We start from the raw sequence: 26,654 nt of genomic DNA, 5'->3' as shown, positions 1-26,654 counted from the left end.
AATTTATTTGTTACGGAAGTGCGAATGATTAACATTAAACAAACAAATAATTAAGTAGCAAGTTATAATATTATATGACCTAAAAAAAAGTTGCAACAATTCAATATACAAATATTCTTTTAATAGTTCATGATGACGTTGATTCAGCAAAGTATCGTTGCAATGCATTGAAACGATATTGTATTGACATCCCTATTAGACCTCTTATAAATGATGTTACTGGTTAGACTAACTTTTTGAATTTCAAACCGAAATCTCTCCTTTGCAGTGAATTGTTCTCTCAACCAGGGAATCTTGCTGCTATCCAATGCTACAAAAGCATGCCTCCACACAGTCGAACCTCCTCACATGCCAAGCCACAGTATTATCCCTTGTGATGGCACAGTGCATTTGGTTGAAAGGAGTAAAAAAATGAAACCTAATCACGTGATATGTGTACGTATCTCATGCACGTTTTTTTAAATTATCATTGAATTATTGTAAAAGCACAGGGGCAGATACGAGTTTTCACTACAAATCAGCGCAAATCTTTGCTCGTCTACGAGATGCTGAAGAAGTGAAAATCATCGCAAATCGCTGCATTTACATGTATTTCCGTCGTATCAAATCACACCAATCGAACACGATTTATCATGCAAATCCATCCTCGCAAATTCTCCTCTACAGGAAATTGCCTCATCTGAACGGAGCGTAAGTGACAATAAACATGAAAAAATTAATATAAAAAAATTAGGAAACAATCTTTAACAAAAAAAAAAATTTAAAACGCATTTGTGGTTATATTTTTTTGTAGGTCAAAGTTATATACATATTACTGTCTAAAACCTTTCCCTAATTTAAATTTTATAAAATTAAGTTGTCAAATTAGTAAACCATCATGAATAAATATTTATTTTCACTTTCAATATATTTAATTCTCGATATGTAAAAGTTATTAAAAGGAGACTAAAAAAAATTACAAAAAATATTAATATAGTATATAAAGAATTAAGAGAAATGGATTATTTGGGGAATAAAGCCATCAGATTTAAAACAAATAAATCAAATGATTGGAAAACTGGTGGGAGACATATGTCAACGTTACTCACCCACCAAACACTCTGTCTCGTCGAACATACCAAAACGGATTCATTATTATAAGATGAGATTAAAAATAAAAGTGAGAGAAAAAATTGAGTTTTCCGTATTGAGAAAAAGTCAAATTCAGCTGTCATAGCGTTCATGCATTTGCAAAGATCAAGAATGCAGTGTCATTTCCACGTATCAAAATATAGAAGAAAAAATACACACTGAAATTTTATCAATTTTAAATTATGGAGATAATGATAACACCTTTTATAAAAAATTGGATTTACATAAGATACAGGAGATTCCAGTTTTAAATCAACACGAAAAATGATGTTCAACAAACATGTATCTGGAAGTAATTATTGACAAAAGCTTATGGTAGTCTGTCTGCAATTAATAGAAACATAACATAAATGTCACCAAGACTCCATACGAAAACCATGCTACCAAACCATAGATATTTTCTATTTATGGTATTGTCAACATGGTGTTTTATACTCTTCCTTTCGTTTTTTGTTCTTTCCTTGCTTTTTTAATTATTTATTTTAAATAAAATATATATATTTTTTAAATATTCACCAATATAAAAAAAAAGGTAAAAAGTTGTTTATAAGAGAATGAATTGATTTGAGTATTTAAACTATAACTTAATAATCATATCGGGGACTTAGAAAGTTATATGTCTTGAAAATATTTGTAATTTTTTATTATAAAAATAACATACTAATTAATAAAATATTTTATTGAATATTCTACTAAACTGAGAAAAAAAATTCTATTGTGGTAACGCATAATTCAGAGTAATTGGTTTAATTATGCACAATTTGATTGGTATTAGTTTCATATTAAAGTGATTGTTTGCAAGGTTGTCAAACTCGAGAGTTTACATAAATTCGTGGGAGCTTCGTAAACTCGGATCGTAAACTCGAATCGTAAACTCGTAAGAGTTTACTTCGTGTAAAAATATTTTAAAATATCTATAAATAATAGAATAATTTAATATTATAATTTATAAATAATGTTTTTATACTTTTATAATATTATTATAATTATTAGTTTATCATATTATATATATTTAAATATTTTTCTTTAATATTATTATTATTTTGTCATAATTTTAATTGAATATAATTGAAACTTCAGTTAGAAAAACAAGTTCTTCAAGTTAATATTGGTCCAAAAGTTTGGTATACCAAAAGGAGGGCCAATAATCAGAATAATAATGAATAGATACTTTAATATTAAATATTTTAATATTAAATATCTACATGCTAAAATAAGAAGCATAAATACTAAAAGATTAAAACGTATCGTACAAGGGATTAAAACCCTAGTTGTAACATTAAAATAGAAATACTTCACTCACGCAACGCAGAGCAGCGAGAAATGGAGAAGCATCGGTGAGCACGACGACAAGCATGACGGCAAGCACGACGACAAGCACGACGGCAAGCACGAACCAGGCGAACGGAGTGCGACCACGACGACAAGCGCGAACCAGGCAACGAAGCGTGACCATGAACCAGTTGAACGACGAGCAAGAACCACGTGAACGGCGAACACGAAGGAGAGCTAACAAGGAGCAACCACGACAGCGAAACGTGACGGTGCCCTAGATCTATAACTATTTCCTCTTTCTTCGCTATTTCTTATTTCAAACTCGCAAAACCGCTGTAAAATCGCGATTCTAACCGTTCCCATCGAGTTTAGAACCGATTTTACCGAGTCTGCTTGAAAACCGAGTTTGCTTCCGAGTTAACTCGGAAGCCAGAACTAAGAACGCAAACTCGTCCAAGTTAACGAGTTAACTCGCGAGTTTGATAACCTTGATTGTTTGACTATACTATCATATACAATGGGTTGGTATCTAAGTTGATGAATGCACGAGAGACGAATAGAGGTATTAATTTGGTCACTGGTTTATGGGTTGGCTCTAGCTCACTGTTAAATAAAGTTTATTTTAGGGCATTTTCGAAAAAAAAAATTCTAGTAACCAAAACTCTCCCTTAATTGATTAAGGTAAGAATTAGGGTGGATTTGATCTCAATAAAAGATTATAAAAGATTTTAATGAACTCTTTAACATAATACCTTGAGTTTGAGTCAAAAAAATTGAGTCGAGTTCGAATCAAAGATTAAGATGGGTAGACTAAGTCTAATGATGAAATGGACCATTTTAGATGGAAATTTGAAACAGACCGTCATGGAGAAATGTTCTTTCGGATTGAGGATCAACATAGGTCAGTCAAGGACAAAGGTTGAGAAAGCTAACAATTAAGACGTGTTGAACCACATCAAAGGTCAAGACGGGTCGATACATACTCAAGGTCGAGATAGCTCGGCTAGGCCGTAGGTCGAGATAGCTCAGCCAAACAACAAGTCAAAATGAGTCGGTCTATATTGAAGGTCGAGACAAATCAACTCAAGACGAAGGTCAAGATAGGTTGGTTCATGTCAAAGGTCTAGACAGGTCAACCCAAACAAAAGGTCGAGACAGGTTAAGCTGTAGGTCAAGTCAAACCAAAGGTCAAGACGAGTCGACCTGCACTAACCGTTGAGATGATCAACCTGGACTGAAGGTCGAGACAACCAACCTGGGTCGAAGGTTGAGAGTGACTAGACTAGGCCGAAGGTTGAGACAGACTGATTTAGGAAGAAGGTCGAAACAAATTGGTTAGGCCAAAGTTCGAGGTGGCCAGGCACAAGTAGAAGGTCGTGATAGGCCGAGATCGAATGTCGAAACAAGTTAGGCTGAGAAACGATCAAAATTTGGTTGAATTCGACAATTACCAAAATTTGGTTGAATTCGACTAAGTCATCTTATACCAAAATTTGGTTGGATTTTAACGAGTCACCTACAGTTGAAATTTGTCCGAATTTGACATAGTCCACCCCGGTTGAATTTCAACCAAGACAACTCCGACCAAAATTTGGCTGAATTCGACCGAGTTAGCAGTGAAAAATATGGTCGAATTTAGCCAATTTGACTTAAACCAAAATTAGGCCGAGGCGACCCTAACCGATATTTGGTTGTATTCGACCGAGTAATCATAACCAAAATTTGGTCAAATTCGACTGAGTCGGCCTTGACAAAAATTTGGCTGAGTAGGCCTTGGCCCAAATTTGTTTGAATTTGACGTAGTCACCCTAACTGAAATCTGGCTAAGGCGTCAATGATCAAAATTTGGCTAAATTTGATCTAGTCAACCATGAAAAAAATTTGGTCGAGTCGGGCTTGATAAAATTTTGGTCGAATCTGATTGAGTCGATCACAACCAAAATTTGGTCAAATTCTACTTCAACCAAAATTCGACAAAGTTTATTGTATGACCCGAGAAAAATATAGTAATTAGGGAATAAAGTGAGTTTGATATTTGAGTGTTATTGCTTGTTAATTAGTGTTTAATGTTTAGGTGTTTCTTAGAATTGTAATTACTATGTTAATTATTTAATGTTATTATTGTTAAAGTACAACACATGATTGATATGTTATTAAATTGTTGATTTGTGTGTGAGTGATATTACCAATGTGATGTATTGGTTTGTTGGTGGGAATGTTGTTTAGGATGGAATGGGTGTGAGTTCAATGTCTAGGAAAAGAGTTTAGGAGAAACTTAGATTTTAATTGTATTTTTGGCCTAGGGGAAAATGGTCTTTTTACCTTTATTAAATGGTGCAAAAATTAAGTTAAGGGGTGTAGAAAGTAAAATAATGAAAATAAAATTTGAAAAAATATGGAAGGGTTACGTGGATTTTGGAAAGATTTAGTAGTTGTTGATATTTTAAAAAGTAGTTGGGAGAAAATAAGAGAAAAAATCTTGGTGGTTTTTAGAAAGTGAGAGATCTTATTTTAACAAAAAAGATAGAGATAAAGTAAAAAGAGATAAAAAAGAGAATAAGAAAAACGTATGGATATTGTTAATCAAGAGTTGAAAACGAAAAAGAGAGAGAGATAGAGAGAGTAAGACGTTTTTTAGGAGAGAAGAGGAAGAACTGTAGAAAACCTTAGAGCAAGGGAATATTTGTGGTGATTTTGGAGTTGTAGATAAGGCCTTAAGACTGACCCAGGTATGAGAAAACTTACCTTTGTTTGATTGTTTATTGTATGTTATATATTCTTGATTATCTTGATTGGTAATCCTTGTTTTGATGCATGTATACGTGATTATGGATTATGATTATCTGTTGTTATTATTAGGCAAGGGTGTGTGTATGCATGATGATATAATTTATGTTGTGTTGGATTTTCCTTATGAAAGTATGTATCTTTTGTTGGGTTTTCCAATGATAATATGTATTGATGCTAAGGGAGGACAAAGTATGTTGTTTGAGGGTTTTACCACACAAATATATGTTCTAAAGAGTGGTATGATGATCATATGCAGTATGTTGGGTTTGTTTGGGTTATAATCTGCATAATGATGAATTTTGAATGATTCAAGTGATGTAATGAACGTATTAGGGTTTGTTCAGAAAGGTATATGAGGTCTGAATACATGAATGATGTATTAAGTATGTTTCCTTGTGATTTAGGATTGATGTATGTGTGTTTTGAATACTTGAATTCTGTTCATGATGTGTTTCGATTAGGAAATAATCGATTATCACTAGTTATAATCGATTATCACTAGTTATAATCATTTATTTGCGTATGAGTTTTGAGTTATGTTTCGAGAATAATCGATTATCATCCCAGATAATCGATTATCCCTTCATGTGTGACGATTTTGGAAATTTGATGTGTCGGGGCTACTAAGATAATTGATTATCTTAAGTGATAATCGGTTATCATAATATAATTTGTGTAAATGTGAAATTCTTAAGAATAATCGATTATTACTTATGATAAACAATTATCCTAGTGCATTTTTGATAAAAATGGTGAATTTGATGAAGAATGGATATGAACCAAGTTTGAGGAGCTATAGAACGTGGTGATGATCAAAGAGTGAGATTAGTAATTATGTTTAGGGTCAGTTTTGACTTATGGTTGAGGTTGGAGTGTACCTAAGTATGTGGTTGAGGAGCATGAGAGTGGATGATAAGTCTACTTGTTGTACCTAGTAAATCTTGAGTTTATCTGCTGATAGGTGCTTCCTTTTACCTTACGTGCAAAGGAAGAGTTGTTCGGGTATTGATACTTCCTTGCGTGGCACGATTACATGTTCCTTAGCTGGATTGCGAAACTACTCGAGCATATCTGTAGGGGAGATTATAGATTGGTCTGTAGGAGCGGCTACAAGCGGGTGAGGTAGGGTACAAAAGTGAGACTGACTCTTTCCACTACGGTGTTCATGGTACGGTGATGCTCATAGTGTTGTTCATGACTAGGATAGTCATGATGGTGGTGTATCTATGATGATGATCATGGTATTGAAGATGCTTCAGATGATGCTATGTTGATAATGGTGTTACTATGATGGTTATAGTAAGTAATTAATATAGGTACTAATGAGTGGATAAACAAGGGTCTATGCATGAGATGTTAATGGTGACATCAAAGGTCAAGGAATCAAGGATCGATGATTGATGATCGTGGATTGAGAATCGAGTAATTCATTATGATTTAATTGTTATGCTAAAGGATTAGGCATCTTATTATTATTACTATTAGGTATAGGATGATTGTTTATGGTTGATATATTCAGTGTGTTTATAACTTATTATTATCATTGTTTTATAAGTAACTTACCCCATATGTGTTTGTGTTTGTGTGTTGTGAATGATATTATCAACTATGATCATATAATGTATTGTATGTGAGCAAACGATGTTGCAGATGTTGTTGAAGCATGATAGATTCGATAGATGACAGGAGACAGACTTGAGAGTTTTATTTAAAGTTATTGTGTTTAAATTTTAAGACAATGTAATTGGAGTTATTTTATTTTTTTCGTTATTTTCATTGGACAAGAGTTTTGAAACTATTATGTTTTGAATAAATTATGCACATTTAAGTGTTAATTAATGTTTTTGAAAATACGTTTTCACGCTATGATAAAGTTTAAAATTTATGGATTTTTGTAATAATCCATGACACCTTGAATTTTGGGGCGTTACATCCACTGTGCCGAAATTTGGCCGAATTCAGCCAAGTTTGCCCCGACAAAAATTGGACTAAATTCGACTGATTCAGTCATTACCTCAATTTTGTTGAATTCAATCGAGTTGGCCCCGTAGAAATTTGACCAAATTGGCCATGACCCGAATATGGCTAACTTCCACCGAGTCAATCTCGAGTTAGACCGAAGGTTGAGATGAGTTGTTCTTGATTGAAGGTCAATCTTGACCAGTTTGACTAAAGGTTGGACAAACCTATTTAGACTAAAAGTCGAGACAAGTCAATCTAAACTGAAAATTATATTTAGAAAAACAAAAATCATGCTTATAAAGATAGTCCGTGGGCTGGTTTGTAGACATTTTGACTCTGTGAGTTTTTTTCTCCAACTTACATGGGATGACTCTCTATTATATTTTATGTTAATCATATTTAAGTTTTTTATATATAGTATGAAGTAATTTTATGATTTCATAAGTAAATTGATTAAAAAAAATTAATGATTTTGAAGTGCCAACTAGTTTTTATTTCTAAATTGTTTGAGTAAAATTGTGATTACAACCTCTTAAATCATTTGATTAAACTGCAATTTTTATAAAATATTATTGAAATATAGTTTTCCATTATAATTAATTAGATTCAAATATTTGTTTTTATTAAAAACACTTTTTATTAATAAGAAGACACTATGACATACAGCAACACATAAATGTATATTTACGTCCGTCCCTGTTTAAAACATCATAGATTCGTTGTCGATTTTCAGTATTACTTATAAAATATCTACTCATACATATATATATATATATATATATATATATATATATATATATATATATATAAATAAAAACATACATACAAAATCATTTATCTTTTTAACTTTTGTAATTAAAAATAAAATGCGTTTGTTTCTTGTTGTATATGACATTTTGATGCTTTAACAATAAAAAATATTAAAAAAAGAATTAAACCTAAAACTGTGTATAGGAAACAGGGGATGGTGTGGAAAGGCGAGAAAGGAAACATCCTGAATAATAAATTGAATGAATGGATGCGTGGAAGAAAGTCTGGTAGCAAATAAATAACCCTTCCCTTCTCACTACAAATAGACACACATTCAATAACTAAAACAGAGCAAAGAGGGTTTGGGTATTGGATCTCTTAGGGTACTCTACAAATTACAATACTAATTTAATATTATTGAGAGGGAAAGATAGAAATCTGCATCGTATCGAATGGGAATGATGGAAGAGGAGAGTAGCAACAGCAACACAGAAGGTGGAGCTTCGCTTCCATCGTCAGGTTCAGACGCCAAGAAGCGAAGAGTTACGTACTTTTACGAACCAACTATCGGCGATTACTACTACGGTCAGGGCCACCCAATGAAGCCGCACCGCATCCGCATGGCGCACAACCTTATCGTCCACTACTCCCTCCATCGCCGCATGGAGATTAACCGCCCTTTCCCAGCCTCCCCCAACGACATTCGCCGCTTTCACTCCGATGACTACGTTCACTTCCTCTCTTCCGTCTCTCCCGAGACCCTCGCGGACACCTCCTTCTCGCGTCAACTCAAGCGCTTCAACGTCGGCGAAGACTGTCCTGTCTTCGACGGCCTCTTCGACTTCTGTCAGGCTTCCGCTGGTGGCTCCATCGGCGCCGCCGTCAAACTCAACCGCGGCGACGCCGACATCGCCATCAATTGGGCCGGCGGCCTCCACCACGCCAAGAAATCCGAAGCCTCTGGATTCTGTTACGTCAACGACATTGTTCTCGGTATCCTCGAGCTTCTCAAAGTTCACAGGGTAATCCCCTCTCTTTTCCTAATACCTCTACCTAACTTTTTATGCCTTTGTTTTCTGGGAATGTTTGCTCATTTCAGTAGTTTATAGAATTTTAGCGTGTGCTTTGACACTCCCCAAAACATGTTTCTGTTTTTGATTTCACATATCCCAACGATAACAAGTTCGAATTGTCTAAAATTTTATCCCATTCCTAATCCAATCAAACAGTAGTCACTGTTTTCATTGTGTTTTTTATTCCGCAGCTACCATGCCAATTCAGTACCAGCAGTGCTTAGTAAAGGAAATCAGATGGAGTAATTTATTGTTAAGCTGTATTCTCATGATTTTTTTGGATATGTCAAGAATTAAGATTTGATTTTTTTCTTGTTTCACAATGTTGTATTTTTTCAATGTAAGAATCAAAGATATGTTTGTTCTTGTGCAGAAACTCTATTGCTTGTGATATTGAGTTGTTGATTGAGTTTCTTTTTTATATCCACATGCTTTCTTCCTTTGCTGAATTTACTTTCTCGTTGTCTGTTTTATGATACTTGGCAGCGAGTTCTGTATGTTGACATTGATGTTCACCATGGTGATGGGGTCGAGGAGGCCTTTTACACCACTGATAGAGTGATGACAGTCTCTTTTCACAAGTTTGGTGATTTTTTCCCTGGCACAGGCCATATCAAAGACATTGGGGTGGGCTCGGGAAAGAATTATGCTGTCAATGTTCCATTAAACGACGGAATGGATGATGAAAATTTTCGTGGTCTGTTTCGAACGGTCATTCATAAAGTCATGGAGGTTTATCAACCTGAGGCAGTTGTTCTTCAATGTGGAGCTGATTCATTGTCTGGTGACAGGTTGGGTTGCTTCAACTTGTCTGTGAAAGGTCACGCAGATTGCCTTCGATTCATTAGATCTTTCAATGTTCCATTAATGGTTTTGGGTGGTGGTGGATATACAATTCGGAATGTTGCCCGCTGTTGGTGTTATGAGGTCCGTTTATTTCTCTTTTTAGGCCTGATCATAATGTAACTTGGACTAGTTTAATTTACTTATTAATTACTTGTTTTTTTCTTTGTTTTAGACAGCAGTGGCAGTAGGAGTTGAGCCTGACAATAAGTTGCCTTATAATGAATATTATGAATATTTTGGTCCAGATTATACTCTCTATGTCGATCCAAGCAACATGGAGAACCTAAACACACCCAAGGATATGGAAAAAATAAGGTGTTTTTTAATACTGATAATTTAATCTTTGTTGAGTTAAAGTTGGTATTTCTCATTTTAATTTTATTTCTTTTAATTATGGGGAAAAATAATGGTCATAAATTGTTAAGAATGTAACTTTAATGCATTGGATTTAATCTATGTCACATCATATCATTTCTACAAGAGATGATGTTTTCAGTAACTTACAATTACTTGCATAGACAAGCTATACCTTATACCTGAATTGTTATTTTCATACTGGTTGTGAAGATACAATTTTTGATAGGGTTTAGGGTTTCATGGAATTTGTGCCTCTTTATGTGGCAGAAGACAGTAGGCCCAGGACCGAACCTTAGTCAGAATTTACACTTCCCTTTTCTCTCGTATAAAATATTCAGAGATTTCCTAACGTTCCCTGGATTAAGCACTGACTGACATGTTTTTCCTCCATTAAATTTCAAGGATCACACTGCTAGAACAGATTTCCCGACTTCCCCATACTCCCAGTGTACCTTTTCAGACAACACCACCTACCTTAGAAATTCCAGAAGAGGTCAGTACTTAATAACTGTTACAGTTTTTGTCTCTCTGCCATTCTCTTGTTGTTTGATTTTATTTTCTATTCAGGCGGAAGAAGGCATGGATAGAAGACCAAAACTTCGCAAATGGGATGGCGAAGATTATGATTCTGACCCTGATGAAGGTGAAAAAGCTAATTCCAAGTTCTCAAGTGTCACTGCCCATATGAGGTAACAATCATATTTTGTTTGAAGTTGAATGTAAATCCATTTAGTTTACAAGTCCCTCTTTCAGTTGATAATTTCTGGTTTTGTTTTTGAAAACCGCTACCTTTCTGACCCAGTGTAGCCTGATAAATATTCTAGAGTCGGTTTGAATGGAGCTCAGTATATTCACTATGCTATTACACGAGTTAAGAAATGAATTTAATAGTCTCCTTTTTGCAGGGATATTGCAGATGACATGGAAGAAGAGAAGCCAGGAGTGCATCCCTCATCTTGTTGTTGATAGAACAGAGCAAGTTCTTGCACAGCATATTTTTATTGTAATCTTTGTGGGGGAGATCATGACTAAATAGTACACAAACAACTCATGAGAATGCAAATATAATCAACACATTGTGCAAATGTAACATAGTGTAAAACATTGAGTTGGTCTCCCGCTTAAACTATTTTTTGTTCTTTCAGTCATTTTCTTTTATTTTGGCATATGGCTCATACTTATTTGGTTCTAGTCTCCCATAATAGTCAATTTAATTGATTTTGGTCATTGCCATTTGTGGACAGTTTCCTTTGTTCACATGGAGACATAATTTTGGATGTTTGTAAATGTTATCGCTTCAATTTTTATTATTGTATCGAAGGATGAATATATTAAAGTGAGAAAGATACCATAATGTTGTTTTGTTGTTATTACTTTTCTTTTTGAAAAGATTTTATGTATACTCTATGTAAATGGAAGAATGAAAAGATGAAGATTGAGCACCCTTCAATAAGCCAACACTCCAACTCCAAAATAATGTTTCAAGACTACATTTTGGAAAGGGAGTAAAATTCATCCCAAAATAGTAGTACTTTGAATTCTTTTTTGTATGTTTTCGTAATAATAGTTTTGTAAGGCTTTTTTTGGAAAGGGTTAGTATGTACAATTGGGGGACGCCTATATTTTGCTTGAATATTGTGTACTCAAATGTGATAAATGGAAAAAAGCTTGTGTGATCAAACTGCAATTATAATATGACCACTAATGCAGTTGTTCTTTAACATCAAGTGTAGTAATTTTAATGCCGAGCCTTGGGATTACACAAATTTCGAAAACACAAACAAGAAAATCATATTTTGGTTTGCCTGCTGCTGAGGGAGGAGAATTGCATTGGTAAATATTTAATTTCGTAAAAGGAACACGAATTTGTTACAAGAAAATATAGTGCGGCTTTGATCTAATTATTTCTAAATTTCCAAATTTGAGAAAAAGTACTTTCATTCTATGATGGTGGATTCTGACCTGGACCATGTTATCCGTGATCCACCAGAGTTTCATGATAGTGAAAGGTTTATTTAGTACATAAAAAACTAACCCCTAACTTGAATTAGGAAGTAGGAAGTTGGAATTGATAATAAAAATTAAGAAAAAATTAATTAAAATTATTATAATTAAGTAAAATACAGTATAAAGTGAAGAAAAATAATAATAAAATTGTAAATATGAAAAAATACAGCAATTTGATAATTTAAATAACTATCAAAGTTTTCTTTTGTATTACAAATTAAATGTAATTAAAATTGAATGAATATTTAAATATTTATCATCCACTGCTACTTTCCAAGTTAGCATTCCTTTTAAAAATAGTCTTATATTATATCACACCTACAACAGTCCTTAATTTTATAAAATAAGACCATATGCAGTTTTCTTTTTAATATAAGATCATATAAAGATACAATGTACATATATTTACCTTAAATTTGTATTTTCAGCTAATATAATCTTTTTTCACTGTTTCAGTCATATTTTTATAATATTATTTTTGCTTGATTTTAATTATATTAGATTTCACACTTTTAGAAATTCAATATCAACATATAGTTTGCAAGATTTGTAGTTCTTTGTTTTCTTTTATGATTTTTTAAAATTGAAGAAAATTTGCATAAATTTTATAAAAATACCCATAGGATTCAATTCTCTTTTGTAAGCACTAAAATAAAATAATGAATTTCAATTTCACAAATAACTAAAAACATATTTAATACTAAATAATTAATGATTTTTTTATTTGAAAATTGAGTATTATTATCAATCTTTTCAATGTATTAAACATATAGATACTGTATATGATTGATAATATATTATTGAAGAAAAATTAATAAGTATTTAATCTTTCTATCAACTTTTTTTTTCTTATACTTTATTTTTATTCTTTTATCATTTATTTTCCTCTTACATTGTGAGTTTCGATATATTTGTTGTATGCCTGAATGAAGTAAAATTAAAATAGGTATCTAAATCAATACTTAGATTCGAAATCTACATATATTATTACTGATAATGAGGTTAAATTAAGTAGCTTAGTAGTGGTGAACTTCCTTTTAAGTTCTCAACATTTTAGTAAGATCTCTCACTAACCTTAAAAGAAAGAAAAAAAAAACACTCTTTCAACGTTTCAGAACAACATCACCTCGTAAAAATAGGAAATAAATCAAATCTCCTACGAAACTAAAAGATGTTGAAGTATACTATTCAGATTTAAGACATCTGGATTTTTCTCTCAACAGCTAAATAGTTGGAAAGAAAATGCCTGAAGTTATATTAGAAAAAATAATAAATGGACACTTTCACGTGATTCGACGTTCATTCTACATCATCGTCTGACAATTATTTACTTTAGGGATTACATTTTATTGATTAAATTCTGTAATATTTTTGTTAAATTAGTATAATTGATAGTTAAATTTAGGATAACAATATTTTGATAATATTTTTTCACAATATTTTAATACTATGTGTTATTTTATGATTGGTTTATGTTGTTATTTATGATTATTATTATTAATTGTGGGATAATTTTGGACTAATCAAAAAATAACACACGATGTTAAAATGTTATCAAAATATTGTTATACTTAAATTTAAGTCTGAATTAAAATATTATTTCTATCACATTTAAATACTACTTAACCATAAAAAAATTTAGTAAAATTTTCATAATCATTTCAAAATCAATTAGAAATATGTTTGGATATGTGAACTAGACCTAATTTATTAAATAAATTAAAATAGTTGATTAAATAAAAATTCAAAATTTTTATTAAGTAAACAACATTATCAAACAAGTGATAACTCTAGGAGTTCTGAAATTTTGCAATCCATGGTAGAGAGTGGGCTCGAAGGCAAGGATGAGGACGGTGATTTCTAGCGCGCAAAGCCAACCACAAATGTTCCTCCGCAATTCAGCTCCAGTCCAGGTCCGCCACAGCCCAACCAGAATCTCCCTCGCTCTCAAACCCCCTTCTTCTTCATTGGTGGTCAAATGCCAGCAGCAACGGCAGCAACACCAGAAAACCCAAGATGACGGCATTCCCGCCGAGGAGGTGAAAATACTGGCGAAGTTCAAGTCCCGCCATAACTACATCCGCGTTCTAGAAGTTTCTAGAAAGGCAGAGCATCCCTTCCGTGGCTCCAGGCTTCTTCTCCTCGATGGGCCCGGAAACATCCACAGCATATCCTTCCTCTTCACGTCCCTCACTAAAACCTATTTCGACGTCTTCGCCACGCTCCCTCCAATACTGCCCTCTGGCCCCATCGCTCTCCTCGGCTTCGGCGCCGGCACCGCCGCCCGCCTCCTCCTCGACCACTACCCCCAAGCCGTCCTCCATGGCTGGGAGCTCGATCCCGCCGTCATCCAGGTGGCGCGCGAGTACTTCAATCTCGGTAAGCTCGAGAGGGAGAACCAACAGCGCCTTTTCATCTACATCGGAAACGCGCTCAACGCCACAGTGCCTAACGGCTTCTCCGGGATCGTCGTGGACTTGTTCTCCAAGGGATGCTTGATCCCTGAGCTCCAGGAGCCTGCCACGTGGGAGAAGCTGAGGGGGCAATTGAGGAAGGGAGGGAGGATTATGGTGAATGTTGGAGGGAGCTGTGTGGAGCCGGAGAGTAGGCTCAGAGATGGGAAGGTTGTTATGCAAGAAACTCTGAGGGCGATGAAGGAGGTTTTCGGGGAGGAGCTTTTTGTTCTCAATCTTGGGAATCGCAAAGACGATAGCTCTCTTGCTCTTACCGGCGACTTGCCTCCACCCGAGGAGTGGAAGAAAAGGCTTCCCGGTCCCTTGAAATCTTACACTCAAATGTGGATGCCTTACTCTGCTTAGTACACCTTTGCTTACCATCTGTTTGTATTTATTCCTCTTCGAAATCTTCAATTTTGCTCCCCTTTTCAAGTAAGTAAATCCCATTTTTCCGCACAATGTGATGATTCTTGGAATATCTTGGACTCTATTGTGGACTGGGTTGGTTCCTTTGCTTTTTTTAGTAAAAGTACGGGTATTATGTTCATAGATTATTTTAGTTTTTTTTTTCAGTGATGTTATTTAGTTCCAACTTTATAAAATGTGTCTTAGTTAAATTTTATTTATTATATATTTTAGGGTTTAGGTAAATGATGTTTTTCCTTTTTAAAGCCATGGTCCTATGTAAAGGTTGAGAAAAATTGGATGTTGAAGTGTTTGATCGTTATAATTGATAGTTTTTATATTTTGAATTTTGTAATCTAAAGATTATATGCATATAAGTGAAGATATTTGTTCAAATTTCCATTTGATCTTTTGCTTTGAGAACAAACTTCCATTTGATATCTTGCTTGAGAAACAAAACGTAAGCACCAGCAGTGATTCATTATGTGCTTTTGTAGTTTTTGGTCTATGGAATCTAAACCCAAGGACTCTATCGATGTGTTGCTTTCACCTAAGTAAAGTTTAGAGTAACAGAAAAGATAATGAGTAGAAATGGAAGAGTCTATTTGTAAGGAAAGAACACGAAAATGCAAACTCTAATCAATTATGCCCTTTCAATGATAAATTATATTGTTGTCAAAATAGATCTATCTAATTTGGCTTGGTCCTCCGACTCAGCTCATTCCGAATTGATTAGTGAATCAATTCAACTTAGTTTACTTATTAGCAAACTCAAAAATTTAAAACTCTGATGAGGTAAATGAATTTATTTACTTAATTACAATTATTTTTTTCAATCCAAAAAGAAAAAATAACAATTTTTTTAATTGAAATCTAAATAAAGTTTTATTTAAATATAATACAAAATGATGTTAAATTTCAAATACAATCCAAAATATAAAAAAATACAATACAATCTAAAATTATGTTAAATTTCAAATACAATAAAAAAACACAAAAATATAAAACAAATTACTTTATAACATCAAATCATTCTTGTCACTTATCTATTTATAATGTTAGAGTTTCAAATGGAAAAATTCACAACACATGAGAGTTACGTTTAAGATTTCCATTTTTTTTAATATAATTTAAAATTTATGGGTGGGTTGGTGAGTCATTGGCTCACCACGAGTTCAATTCAGGAAGTTGGGTTCTTAGTGGGCCAAGTTAAATTTTGACCTATATCAAAATTTGCAATTTTTTAAAACTCAACTCGACTAGAACTCATGGTGGGTCGGATTAGTCCATGAGTTTTAACCCATTTTGACAGCACAATCATTAATTCTATCAAATCAACTCTATTTAATTATAACAACTTCAATATTGTCAAACCAATAGCTAACAAATTAGATAAGATAAAGTTAATCCTAAGTCATATCCCAACAAATATGAAATTGATTTTTAACAATTGAATTCTTATAGAAACCTACATAAATAGTTAGAGAAACACAATACTAATAATAAAAGATACAAATAAAGATCTAGCCTAAAGAAATTAAAATTAATGAATATGATATGCAAAAGATAACATGTCTAAAAATCTACAAAAATGCTCCTATAAGAATTAATATGCAAATGCTTATAAAATTCTAATATAAATATCTATGAAAAAGGTGATTTTTTTTTGGTAAATTATGATAAACAAATTCAATTAAATCAAATAGCAAGTTGTTTCGGCAAAAGCTGAGTGTCTTTTACTGTAAACAAAAAGTATGAAGAACTTTCTTATGAAAGTTAGTGTTTTATTTATAGGTAAAATAGTTACAATTTTTTTTATTATCCAAAAACAAAAGAATAACAAAAACAAATTACAAAGATAACAACTTCCTAAAATAAAATCCAAAATAAAGATTATCAATATAATAACAATCTATCAAATCTCATATACAATGGTATTTATCAATAAAAATTGAACTAAAAACAGGTAAATTAGGCTTAATTTTTGGATCCATAACTTTAGGTCGGTTTTTTGACATTTAATATTCATCTTTGAGTATTGGGTTGGGCTCTGAATGACAAGAATCAAACCCTGAAAATGACATTTGGAAGGGAGTGACAGATGTCTCAAAAACAAGAGAGTGAGTATTTTATAGAATTTCTCAAACCACAGTTCATCTCATTTTCTCAGAAATCTGCATCTCTCTAAAACTCAAGCCTCTAACTTTTCTTCTCCTTCTCTCTAGAAATTATTCATCCCCTTTCATTCTTTTCTTCAACCAACCACTGTTTAAGCAAACTAGGAGTCAAGATCATTGTTTTCCACCAATCAAAATCAAGCTTAGAGTTGGTAAGTTCATCCTCTTCTTAGAAATTCTATTTTCGGGCACATGCAAGCCAAGTTTCTGGTTGCATGTGTTCATCAACTTCTTCTTCTTATTTCTAATCATTTTTCTGGTATTTGGGTTGGTCTGTTATCACAAATTGGAGAACTGTAGGTTCTTGAGATTTTCTGATATTAGGAGCAAATTTCTAAAGTGGTAGAGCTGTTCGGTCCGGTTAAGAGGTAAGGGAAGCTAGCTAATTTAATTACTTGGTTTTAATGTATGAAATTGATTTGGATGATTCTGTATGAATGTAAAATTGGATGAATTGGGTGTTTGGTGCTGTTGGTGTGGAATATTGATGTTGTGTTTATGATGATTTTGTTTCTGCATAATTCTATTTCAGTGGCCGAGTGAAATTGGTAAGGTTTGGTGTTATTCCTAACTCTGCAGTTATTCTGCAGAATTATGTATTTTGCTAAAGGTCTTTAATTGACCGTTCGACTTCTCTCTGGTGTTCGGTCTTAACTGAGTTCTGCTATTAATGACCGCTCAGTCTAGTGTTGATTTTTAATTTATTATAGTGTTCGGTCTGTCATATACTGTAACTGTTAGTGACCGCTCGGTCTCGGTAGTGTTCGACCAAATGCCAGCACTCAGTTTCAGTAGTGCTCGGTGATGCACTAAGCACTCAGTCTCATCATATTACAAAAATTAGGTAACTGAAATTGAAACTAAGAGGGTTCAGACTAAGCTTGTAGTATTCGGTCTAAGCTCTTAGTTTTGGGTTATGGGCTTTAGTATTTGGTTATGTCTAATTATAGATGTTCTATAGTATTCAGTCAATTCTTTTGGGTTATGTCTATTAAATACCGTTCGGTTATAGCTTATGAATAACAAGAAAAATGTTTTGTCTCACAATAAGTATTTGGTTCAACTAAAGTGTTTAGTCTGGTTATAACGTTCGGCATAAGCCCTCAGTATTCAGCTTAAGCCTACAGTGATTTGTCTAAGATAATAGTGTTTGGTATGGTCTACTAGTGGTCGACATTAATAAATAAGTGTTCGGTATAATTCAATAGTACTCTGATCAAGCTAATAGCGTTTAGGTCATGTTTGAGTTTCACTCTTTACATGACCGTTCGGTCATGTTCACCATAGGGAAACAATATCCCGTACGGTCATGTTCGCATATGGGGGTGTTCTACCGTCAGGTTTTATTCATAATAAGTGTTGATATTTCTGAGTCAGTTGTGCTCAATGGTAATGTTGTTTTAATGTTCGATTTGAAGTTATTTAAATTTGTTATGGATGAGGAAATATGTTGTTAATGAGGTATGGTATTTAAAATGTGATATGAATGGAATAATATTGATATGAAGAAGTATGATGTGATTTGTACTATATGGATATGAACGAGTGTTCCAAGGAGGAATAGTTATGAAATTGTAAAGTATGAATATGGTCAGACTAAGCTGTCGTTCATCTTGACATTCTAATGGTCACCGAGTCTCAAGTAGAGAATGGTGGCGCATGTGGTGAGAATAGTAGGAGGTTTGGTTGCGTATAGCTTGGGGTTCCAGCTATCGGACTAAACTCATGTGTAGACTTGGGTTTCCAGCTACAGTGAGGGATGAAGGGTTAACCTCGTGTGGCGGCTTGGGTTTCCAGCTATGGTAATTCTGATGATTTTCCAGATTACCTTTCCACGAGTGCAAGAACGTCGTAGCTACATAATTCATACAATCTGAACAGTCATAGTAAAAGTGGTCGGTTATAATATGTTGGTGTGATTTCTGTAGAAGTATGATTGTTTTATGTGTTTGTATGAAATGAATGTTTACATAGTTAATTAAATTATACTAGCTTACTCTTATTTTTCTGTCTTGTCATGTTATCCGTTCGGTCGTCCTTGTCCTTGCAATGATCACCCTTTTTGGGTGTGAGCAGTGTGTGCAGTAGATATTCTGGAGCAGGAGCTGGCATGAGAGGATGATTTCCGCTAAGAGTAAGACCGTTCGGTCTTGTACTTGTTTTTGCATTTAGTATAGGACCGTTCGGTGTAATACACTGTTTGTAGGACCGTTCGGTTGATACACCTCTTGTATGACCGATTGGTCTACTCTTATGATTTGTATTAGTATAGGTTTCTGTAAAGTTTTTAATTTATGGTTATTTTAGGATAACTGTAAGTTAACTTTATTTCTTGTAACTGTTCTATTTTATTGTAAATGTAAGAACTTTTAAGTATAGTTTAGAACTATCTTTTTGAGATGTTACAACAGGGATGCTACATAGCCCTCCAACCATGAGTCTTCAGTTTCTGAGACCAAAGGTTGTCGTAACTCATCCACCATCTTTTAGTGTGCCTAATAATTTATGGCCTGATTAACTTTGCCTACAAAATAAACAACTTTTTTATTTTGTTTTAGCTCACCAATAACTTCTAAAGAGCTTCTAAGTGGGCTAATATGTGTGATGAGAGGGAATATTCTAATACTAAACTGGATGATGAATCGGTTCAAACTAATGAAACCTAGTGTGTGTAGGCCAAAGAAAGTTAATACTAAATCTTTTAAAACAAAAACCTCTAAAAATTAGAGACTTTTTTTGGAATATGAAAGGATTGACCAATGTAAAGTTTTTAATATGTTGAAAAATGTCTTTTTCCCTGTATATGGAGTTCAAAGTTTGAAATGATTTTCGTGAAAGAAATCATGATTTTTATTTTGCATAGCAAGCATGTTTTTTAGTTATATGTGTAATGTAATTTTATCAGGAGTTTAGTATGATTTCTCATATTTTTCTTTCATTTTTTCAAATAAAACCTTCGTGTAATGATAATAATGTCTAACATGAACTTATTTTAAACAATTATCTTTTTATACCATGAATAAGAACTATATAAAAAATAAAAAAAATGTAATATTAAAAGCTTCTTGAAATTAATTATATCTAAGAACATGTGCAAACATTTTGCTTAGACATAATGACGAATAATTATTACCTAAAAATACTTAAGAAGTCGTGTGATTGATGATAACCCGAATACCAAAAAAATCATAGGGTAATATAACATGAAATAAAATATAATTTAGAAAATAACTATAATAGAAATAATAAATTAAAAAAGCAGGAGAGTCACAAATAACAAAGAAATGTAATATATAAATATGAATTTAGAAATCTTTACTAATCTTTGTTTAGAACTTTCCAACAGCATTATAACAAAACAGAAAAACACATGCTGCATAATCAATAGTAACATTCATCGGAGCATGTTTGGAGAATTCTTTACACTCAATTTCTGTCTATTCATTTAATTACTATTTTTATTTCTTAATTTGTATTTTATATCTCCCTCCCAAGATCCATTGGGTCCATTATCCGCGTTCCTACACATTTGCAGCCCAATCCACCACGGGTGATGAGCAGTGTCCTGACAATGAAAAAAAGGAAACTTTTGGAGTTTTATACAATGTTTTTAATCGGTTTTAGTGTTTAATTGCATTTTTTATTTATATTATTTTTTTATATAAATTTTATGATTAAATATGAGATTACAAGCCATTATAATAATCGCATTAAAATGCATATAAATGGTATGGCTAAATAACAAAACTATGTAAATAGAATAATTTTTTCAGCTTTTAATAACTCATCCCGAGTTATATTAGGTTAAATTTTTAAACTAAATGCAAAAATTAAACATTTTTTTTAGAGAGGTTAAGAACAGTTTGGTTCCCGTCATTAAATTAGTTGATAACTAAAAGATTTGATAATGCGTGTTTATAATAAAACAATGGTAAGGTCCGACTAGTTTTTCTTTTCATCTATTTTCAATCTTAGACTATCTCTTCTTAAAAATAATAGATTTTATTTTAATTCAATTTAATAAAATTTACATATATATTTAAAAATAATATATTTTTATACGAATAATCTTTTATATTCATTTCACATTATGTTTCTTTATTTTATTTTTAAAAAAAATTATAAAAATCTATTTTTATAAGACTGTTTTATTCTTATTAGATGTGTTGTATGTTACCATTACCTCTGCTCATATTTTAAATTAACCTTATTTTTAATGAATGTAAATTTTTAACAGACTATCTGTTGCAAGTTTGTTTTATCACTGTGTTATCTGCTGTTCTAACTTCTATCATCAAATTTTTTCAAGAAGAAACTCACAAGGGCTGATTCGGGTTCCTCCAAAGCCGGAGAGGGAAAGAAAATGAATTTGTTCAGTCACGGTTCTGGACACGACCATGATCTGAATGCACATGCACATGAAGCTGCGAAGAGGGTGGATGTAGAACACTTGCTGCTATACTGGATGTGGTTCAACGTGGTTAGTTACTCCCCAAAACATATTATATTTTAATTAAAAATGATTTAATTAGGTTACATTTAGTTATTTTTAATTAGTTTTTACTATTTTCTTATTAGTTATTCAAAATTTTATATTTTTCAATTAAATTTTGTGTGAGTGCTATATTTTCTTATCATTTTACTTACATATAATTTTTGTACTTAAAAAATATTAGGGTTATTATAAAATATTAGTGGTTTTTATTATTTTTATTAGAAACGTTTTAAATGATAAAACAGATCTTAATGTTGACATATGAATAATTATTTAATTGTTGTAAGTGATGGTGTAAAAATTCTTTCTTATTATCATTTCATAGTCAAGTGATGTGTATAAGTGGAGTCCTTTATTTATAGAATTAAAATATAAGTTCATGATGAAGTCCTTACTTGGACTTAGAAAGGCCTACCAACACTAAGAAGGATTTGTATTAAGAATTCAATCAAGAAATGGGATGAAAAAAATAAGGAACAAAAAGGTAAAAATAAAATAATCAAAAATAGAATGACATCCTTTGAAGGATCAAAGGTCACATGCAAAGTTAATTAGTCATTTGAAGAAACTCTCTAAAATAAGAACTTAAACCAAGAGTGTCAAACTCCGAGGTACACTTTAAAATTCACAAAAACCCTAATTCTCATTTACTTGAAGTGTGTTTTGTATAAAGGAAATACCCTTTATTTTTAAGGTGAGGAAATTAAGAAGCTTCTAAATAGTAATTAAAGAGGCATAACAAACACAACCAAAACCAATATGGTCAAAATTAACTAATAATGAGGGGAAGTTGCAACTTCTTCATTAAAGAGGGTCAAATTCAAGAACTTGCATAACTACCTATGTAATTATGCAACTTTATGCATCTAACCAATTTATTCATATTCTAGAGCACTAAAAAACCTTCAAGAAGATTTTGGATTCTCAAACATATATAAGAAATTTTTAGATTTTACAAACTATGTTATGTTTTGTAATATCTCTTCATGCTCCTTTAGTTTTCCTCATTTCGTCCTTTCTTCATAAGCTTTCTTTATCTCTTCTTTTATTATTTTTAATATATTTCAAATAAGGACTCTTTAGGGTATCTTTCATCTTTCTCAACTCTGCATTATTTCTTTGGTTTTTACTCTCTTTCCATTCATTATCTGCAATAGGTTCAAGAAGATTCATAAAACAGATAAGAAAAACAAAACAAACTGACGATGTATCCTGCTTGACCGTGAAGTTCAACGATGATAAGTGAACATAATGTTGTCAAGTTTACCAGGATCAAATAACAGCATAAATGTTCTTATCGTAGGTAGAATATGTGACTTCAATATAATTTCTCACTTGAATAAATTATGGGATGTTGTTTTTGGAGTAAAATTACTCCTATAAGCATCATAATCTATCTCCAAAATTTTTTGAGAAATTTTTAAGTACGAGATGCATAGATAAAATATTCTTTTAATTTTTAACAAGTAACCTCTTGATTTTTCACCCAATAAAGAGTATTTTTTTAGTGATTTCTTTAAAGAAATGAGGCTATGGTACCGAATTTTCACGTTTTTTTTCTTACAATAAATTCACGAAAGAATATACTGTCCATGTCAAAGAAATGTGTAGTTTGATTGTTTTCAAACTTATATTCTACCATAACTATTATTAAAAGTTACATGTTCGGTTTTATCCCCATGGATACGAAGGTGTAAAGGATGTAATCATGATTGCTTTGAAGTTGAAGTCCTACCATATAATTAAAGGAGACTTCCCTTTTATGTTTATTAATGTAAGTCCAAAGATTTAAGAGTATATAACAATTTATCAATAAGGGTTTTACCTTAATTACTTAAGAGTCCCGCCTTATTGACAATTGCAACCAATTTTTATATGGTACTATAGTCTTTACATTATATGCTTGGGAAATAACATGTGTTATACCATAGGAATTATACCAATAAATATTGTCATAACTACTGCAAAACAACATTACTCTAATCTTAATTACATAAGAGTCAATTAATTTCCTTAAGGCTTTAATTAATATATATATATATATATATATTTGCTGAGTCTCTTTATAATATATGTTTGGGACCTTCAAAAATACTCTAAATCCACGATGAAATGACTAAAACGTGATGAAGTTTTTCTAAAAGCAATTAATCAAATAAGTAGTCTATAAATAAAACATAATGGAATAGAAATACGAATGACCAATACTAAATACTTCCTTTACATCCAGGAACCATACGAGACTTTGTCTAGATTAAAAATAAATACTAAATTTATTCTTTTTAAATTACCAAATTTAAATTTTGGAAAACGAAAGTTAACATACCAAATTAAGATCTCAAACGTGTGAGATATTCTTTCAAACCCTTATCTATTTGAATTAAAATTTCCAAAGATAAATTTAAATTATTTTATCATAGAATTGACTCACTCGTACAAATACATTATGGTCCTGTATAGAAAGATAAATTTTTAGGAAAGTGTGTTATGTTAATTTGAACAGCGTAAGAAATATTTATGATTGAAAATGTTTCCGCTCGGATCGTAATAATGTGAAAAGAAATCATTTTTGAAAAGAAGATTGTTAGAATATAAGTGTGAATCTAAGTTTTAAATTTAATAGATATGAGAAATTTAAACACTATATAAGAATCAAAATCCATAAATTTGTTATCTTACAGTTTTACATTGAATATAAATTCATGTTGTTTTTATCTAATAAAAAATTCTTCTTCTTCGAGACTCATCAACGAACTCAACTTATATCAAAGTTAATATATATATATATATAAATATATATATATATATATATATATATATATAAAAACTAACATTAATAAATAATATGATATAATAAATTTCCAACAATAAAAAATTAAATTGGTAAAATTTCTCATTCTAAGGACCATTCACTCTAGAAGGTAATAAAAAAAATTGTATACACTAGAAATTAAAAAAAAAAATTACTGGATACAATTGTAATATATTCGGGTATATTTGATGATTATTTTTTCTTTAAGAAAAAGTTGGATTGAGAGTGTATTTTAGATAAAATTATGTGTTTATTGACAACTTTTGCTTAAATGTTTGACTATTGAACCAGATGTGCAAGGGTAAGAGTAAAGTTATATAGAACATCTGCGATAACGTTTAAGTTGAGAAGAAGATATCTCTGATATATTTGTTTATCAGGTACGTGCAAAGTAAATAATAATATAAATATTATTTTAAGCATTTGGCATATAAAAGGAGGAAGCCAAAGCTAAAGACATCTTCATATTTACTCAATTACAAATTAAATTGTGAAGTCAACTTGTGTCCTTCTGTGAAATAGCTGTGCAGTTCCACAACTGAAAGCCAGCTTTCAGTAGTAAAACAAATAAAAAACTCTTATACAGAACACGTTCTATTCAATTGTATATTTTATTAAAAGCATCCATTGACCATGTGACACTAATTAACAAATAAATGAACTATTATACATCAATGTGTCAGTACTGTGTAGAATCTCAACACAGAAGCACGTAAAAGTTTGACGAGTTTGGGAGGAAGTTGATGGGTGCGGTGGTAATAACAGCAATTCTGGTGGCATTAGAAGGCCCTACTATGATACTTGGTTCCAATGGTAAGAGTGAATTATTATAGTTATAGAATTTGGTTTGGCTTTTATAGTATAATAAGAAATTATGAATTGGTGATGAATTTGAGTGATGTTGGTTGGCTAGGGCCTGGAAAAGAATCAGCAGTAGCATTTGACTGGAGATCATCAAGAGAAGGTGGTTTTGAAGGTGACAGTGATAAGGGAGAAAAGGTAGTAGGCATCAGCATCAACCTTAGACTCAGAGGCAGAGTCAGAAGCTTAGCGTCAAAAAGAAGAGTTCCATCACCACCACCTGCTCCCATGAGAAATCGAGAGAAGATAACAGTCAAAACACGAGCTTCTCCTCCTGCTGTTCACTATCGTCACTGATTTTTCTTTCTGTTCCAATCACACATCATACATATATACCATGTCAATGAGCACTGAAAACTGGTGAAGCACTTTTTTTAATTTTAGTTTTGGGCTAAGGGTGTTTGCAGTTTTTTTTTTCTTTACTTTTCAAATTTTAATTTTAGTCTGCATTACTAATCATTTAAAAATTACTTAGTCTAAATGTTTCTTCAAAATATCAGTTTTTTTTTTTAAATTAAAATAGTGTTGGCTTTAAAGATTAAAATCGAATAGTTTACAAAAAATACGTGAAGTAAAATTGGTTTCGAAAGTTGGAAAATAAAAATAATGAATTCTTTTATCAGAATTAAAAACCCTATTATTTATTTATTTTTAAAGATAGAAGGAGTGAGACTCTTTTACATTTTTTTCATGTAGTAACTATTTGTTTTTTGGAGAATGTTTAAACTGACCTAAACATTTATTTTTTCAATCTGATTTAAAGTGTTGAAGTGTTTATATCCACTATTATAAGATAAAATTAATGAACAGTTCATTTATGGATAGAGTCAAATATATTTAAATTGCTAAATTCTTTCTGAATGTGAATCCTAAATAAATAACTTTTGAATTTCTTCTCAACAATAATGTTTTATTTAATTCTTGTTTTTAAAGGCAAAATAATAAATAATCAAAAAGATAAAATAGAAAATAATAGAGGAAGAAGAGAGTAGAGATGATTTTTTTTTCACGAATGTAATTAATAATAAAGTAAATTATCAAAGGTAGAACAAGAATTTAAGACAATAAATGAAAACATAAAGTAATGATCCAAATTGCTACAATGCTGGATTAACCATTTTTTTAATTGCAGTGTTATCAAACTGTTTGAAATTGTATCCAAAATTTATAATTTATTTTTTACATTTGAACTACCTATTTATATTTTTCCTTTCTCTCAAAATCACTTAACAAATAAAATAAAAGGAAAAAAAAATA

At 31.8% G+C, this 26,654-nt stretch overlaps 2 protein-coding genes across 2 annotated transcripts; both read left to right on the top strand.

Moving 5' to 3' along the window:
- The first annotated feature begins 8,181 nt into the window (after positions 1 to 8,181).
- Positions 8,182 to 11,408, top strand: LOC108335856 (histone deacetylase 6). Its single transcript, XM_017572081.2, has 6 exons — positions 8,182 to 8,930; positions 9,468 to 9,908; positions 10,000 to 10,142; positions 10,587 to 10,677; positions 10,752 to 10,873; positions 11,090 to 11,408. The coding sequence occupies exons 1-6, from the start codon at positions 8,361 to 8,363 to the stop codon at positions 11,148 to 11,150; spliced, it is 1,428 nt and encodes a 475-aa protein (XP_017427570.1). The 5' UTR covers positions 8,182 to 8,360; the 3' UTR covers positions 11,151 to 11,408.
- Positions 11,409 to 13,970: 2,562 nt separating this feature from the next.
- LOC108336839 (uncharacterized) lies at positions 13,971 to 15,194 on the top strand. The gene has a single exon (XM_017573289.2). The coding sequence runs from the start codon at positions 14,036 to 14,038 to the stop codon at positions 15,008 to 15,010; it is 975 nt and encodes a 324-aa protein (XP_017428778.1). The 5' UTR covers positions 13,971 to 14,035; the 3' UTR covers positions 15,011 to 15,194.
- Positions 15,195 to 26,654: the final 11,460 nt, after the last annotated feature.

Source organism: Vigna angularis, chromosome 1 (genome assembly GCF_016808095.1).
Source record: "Vigna angularis cultivar LongXiaoDou No.4 chromosome 1, ASM1680809v1, whole genome shotgun sequence".
NCBI lineage: Eukaryota > Viridiplantae > Streptophyta > Magnoliopsida > Fabales > Fabaceae > Vigna > Vigna angularis.
The sequence above is the reverse complement of the archived record's forward strand: the minus strand, read 5'-3'. Positions and strand labels throughout refer to the sequence as shown.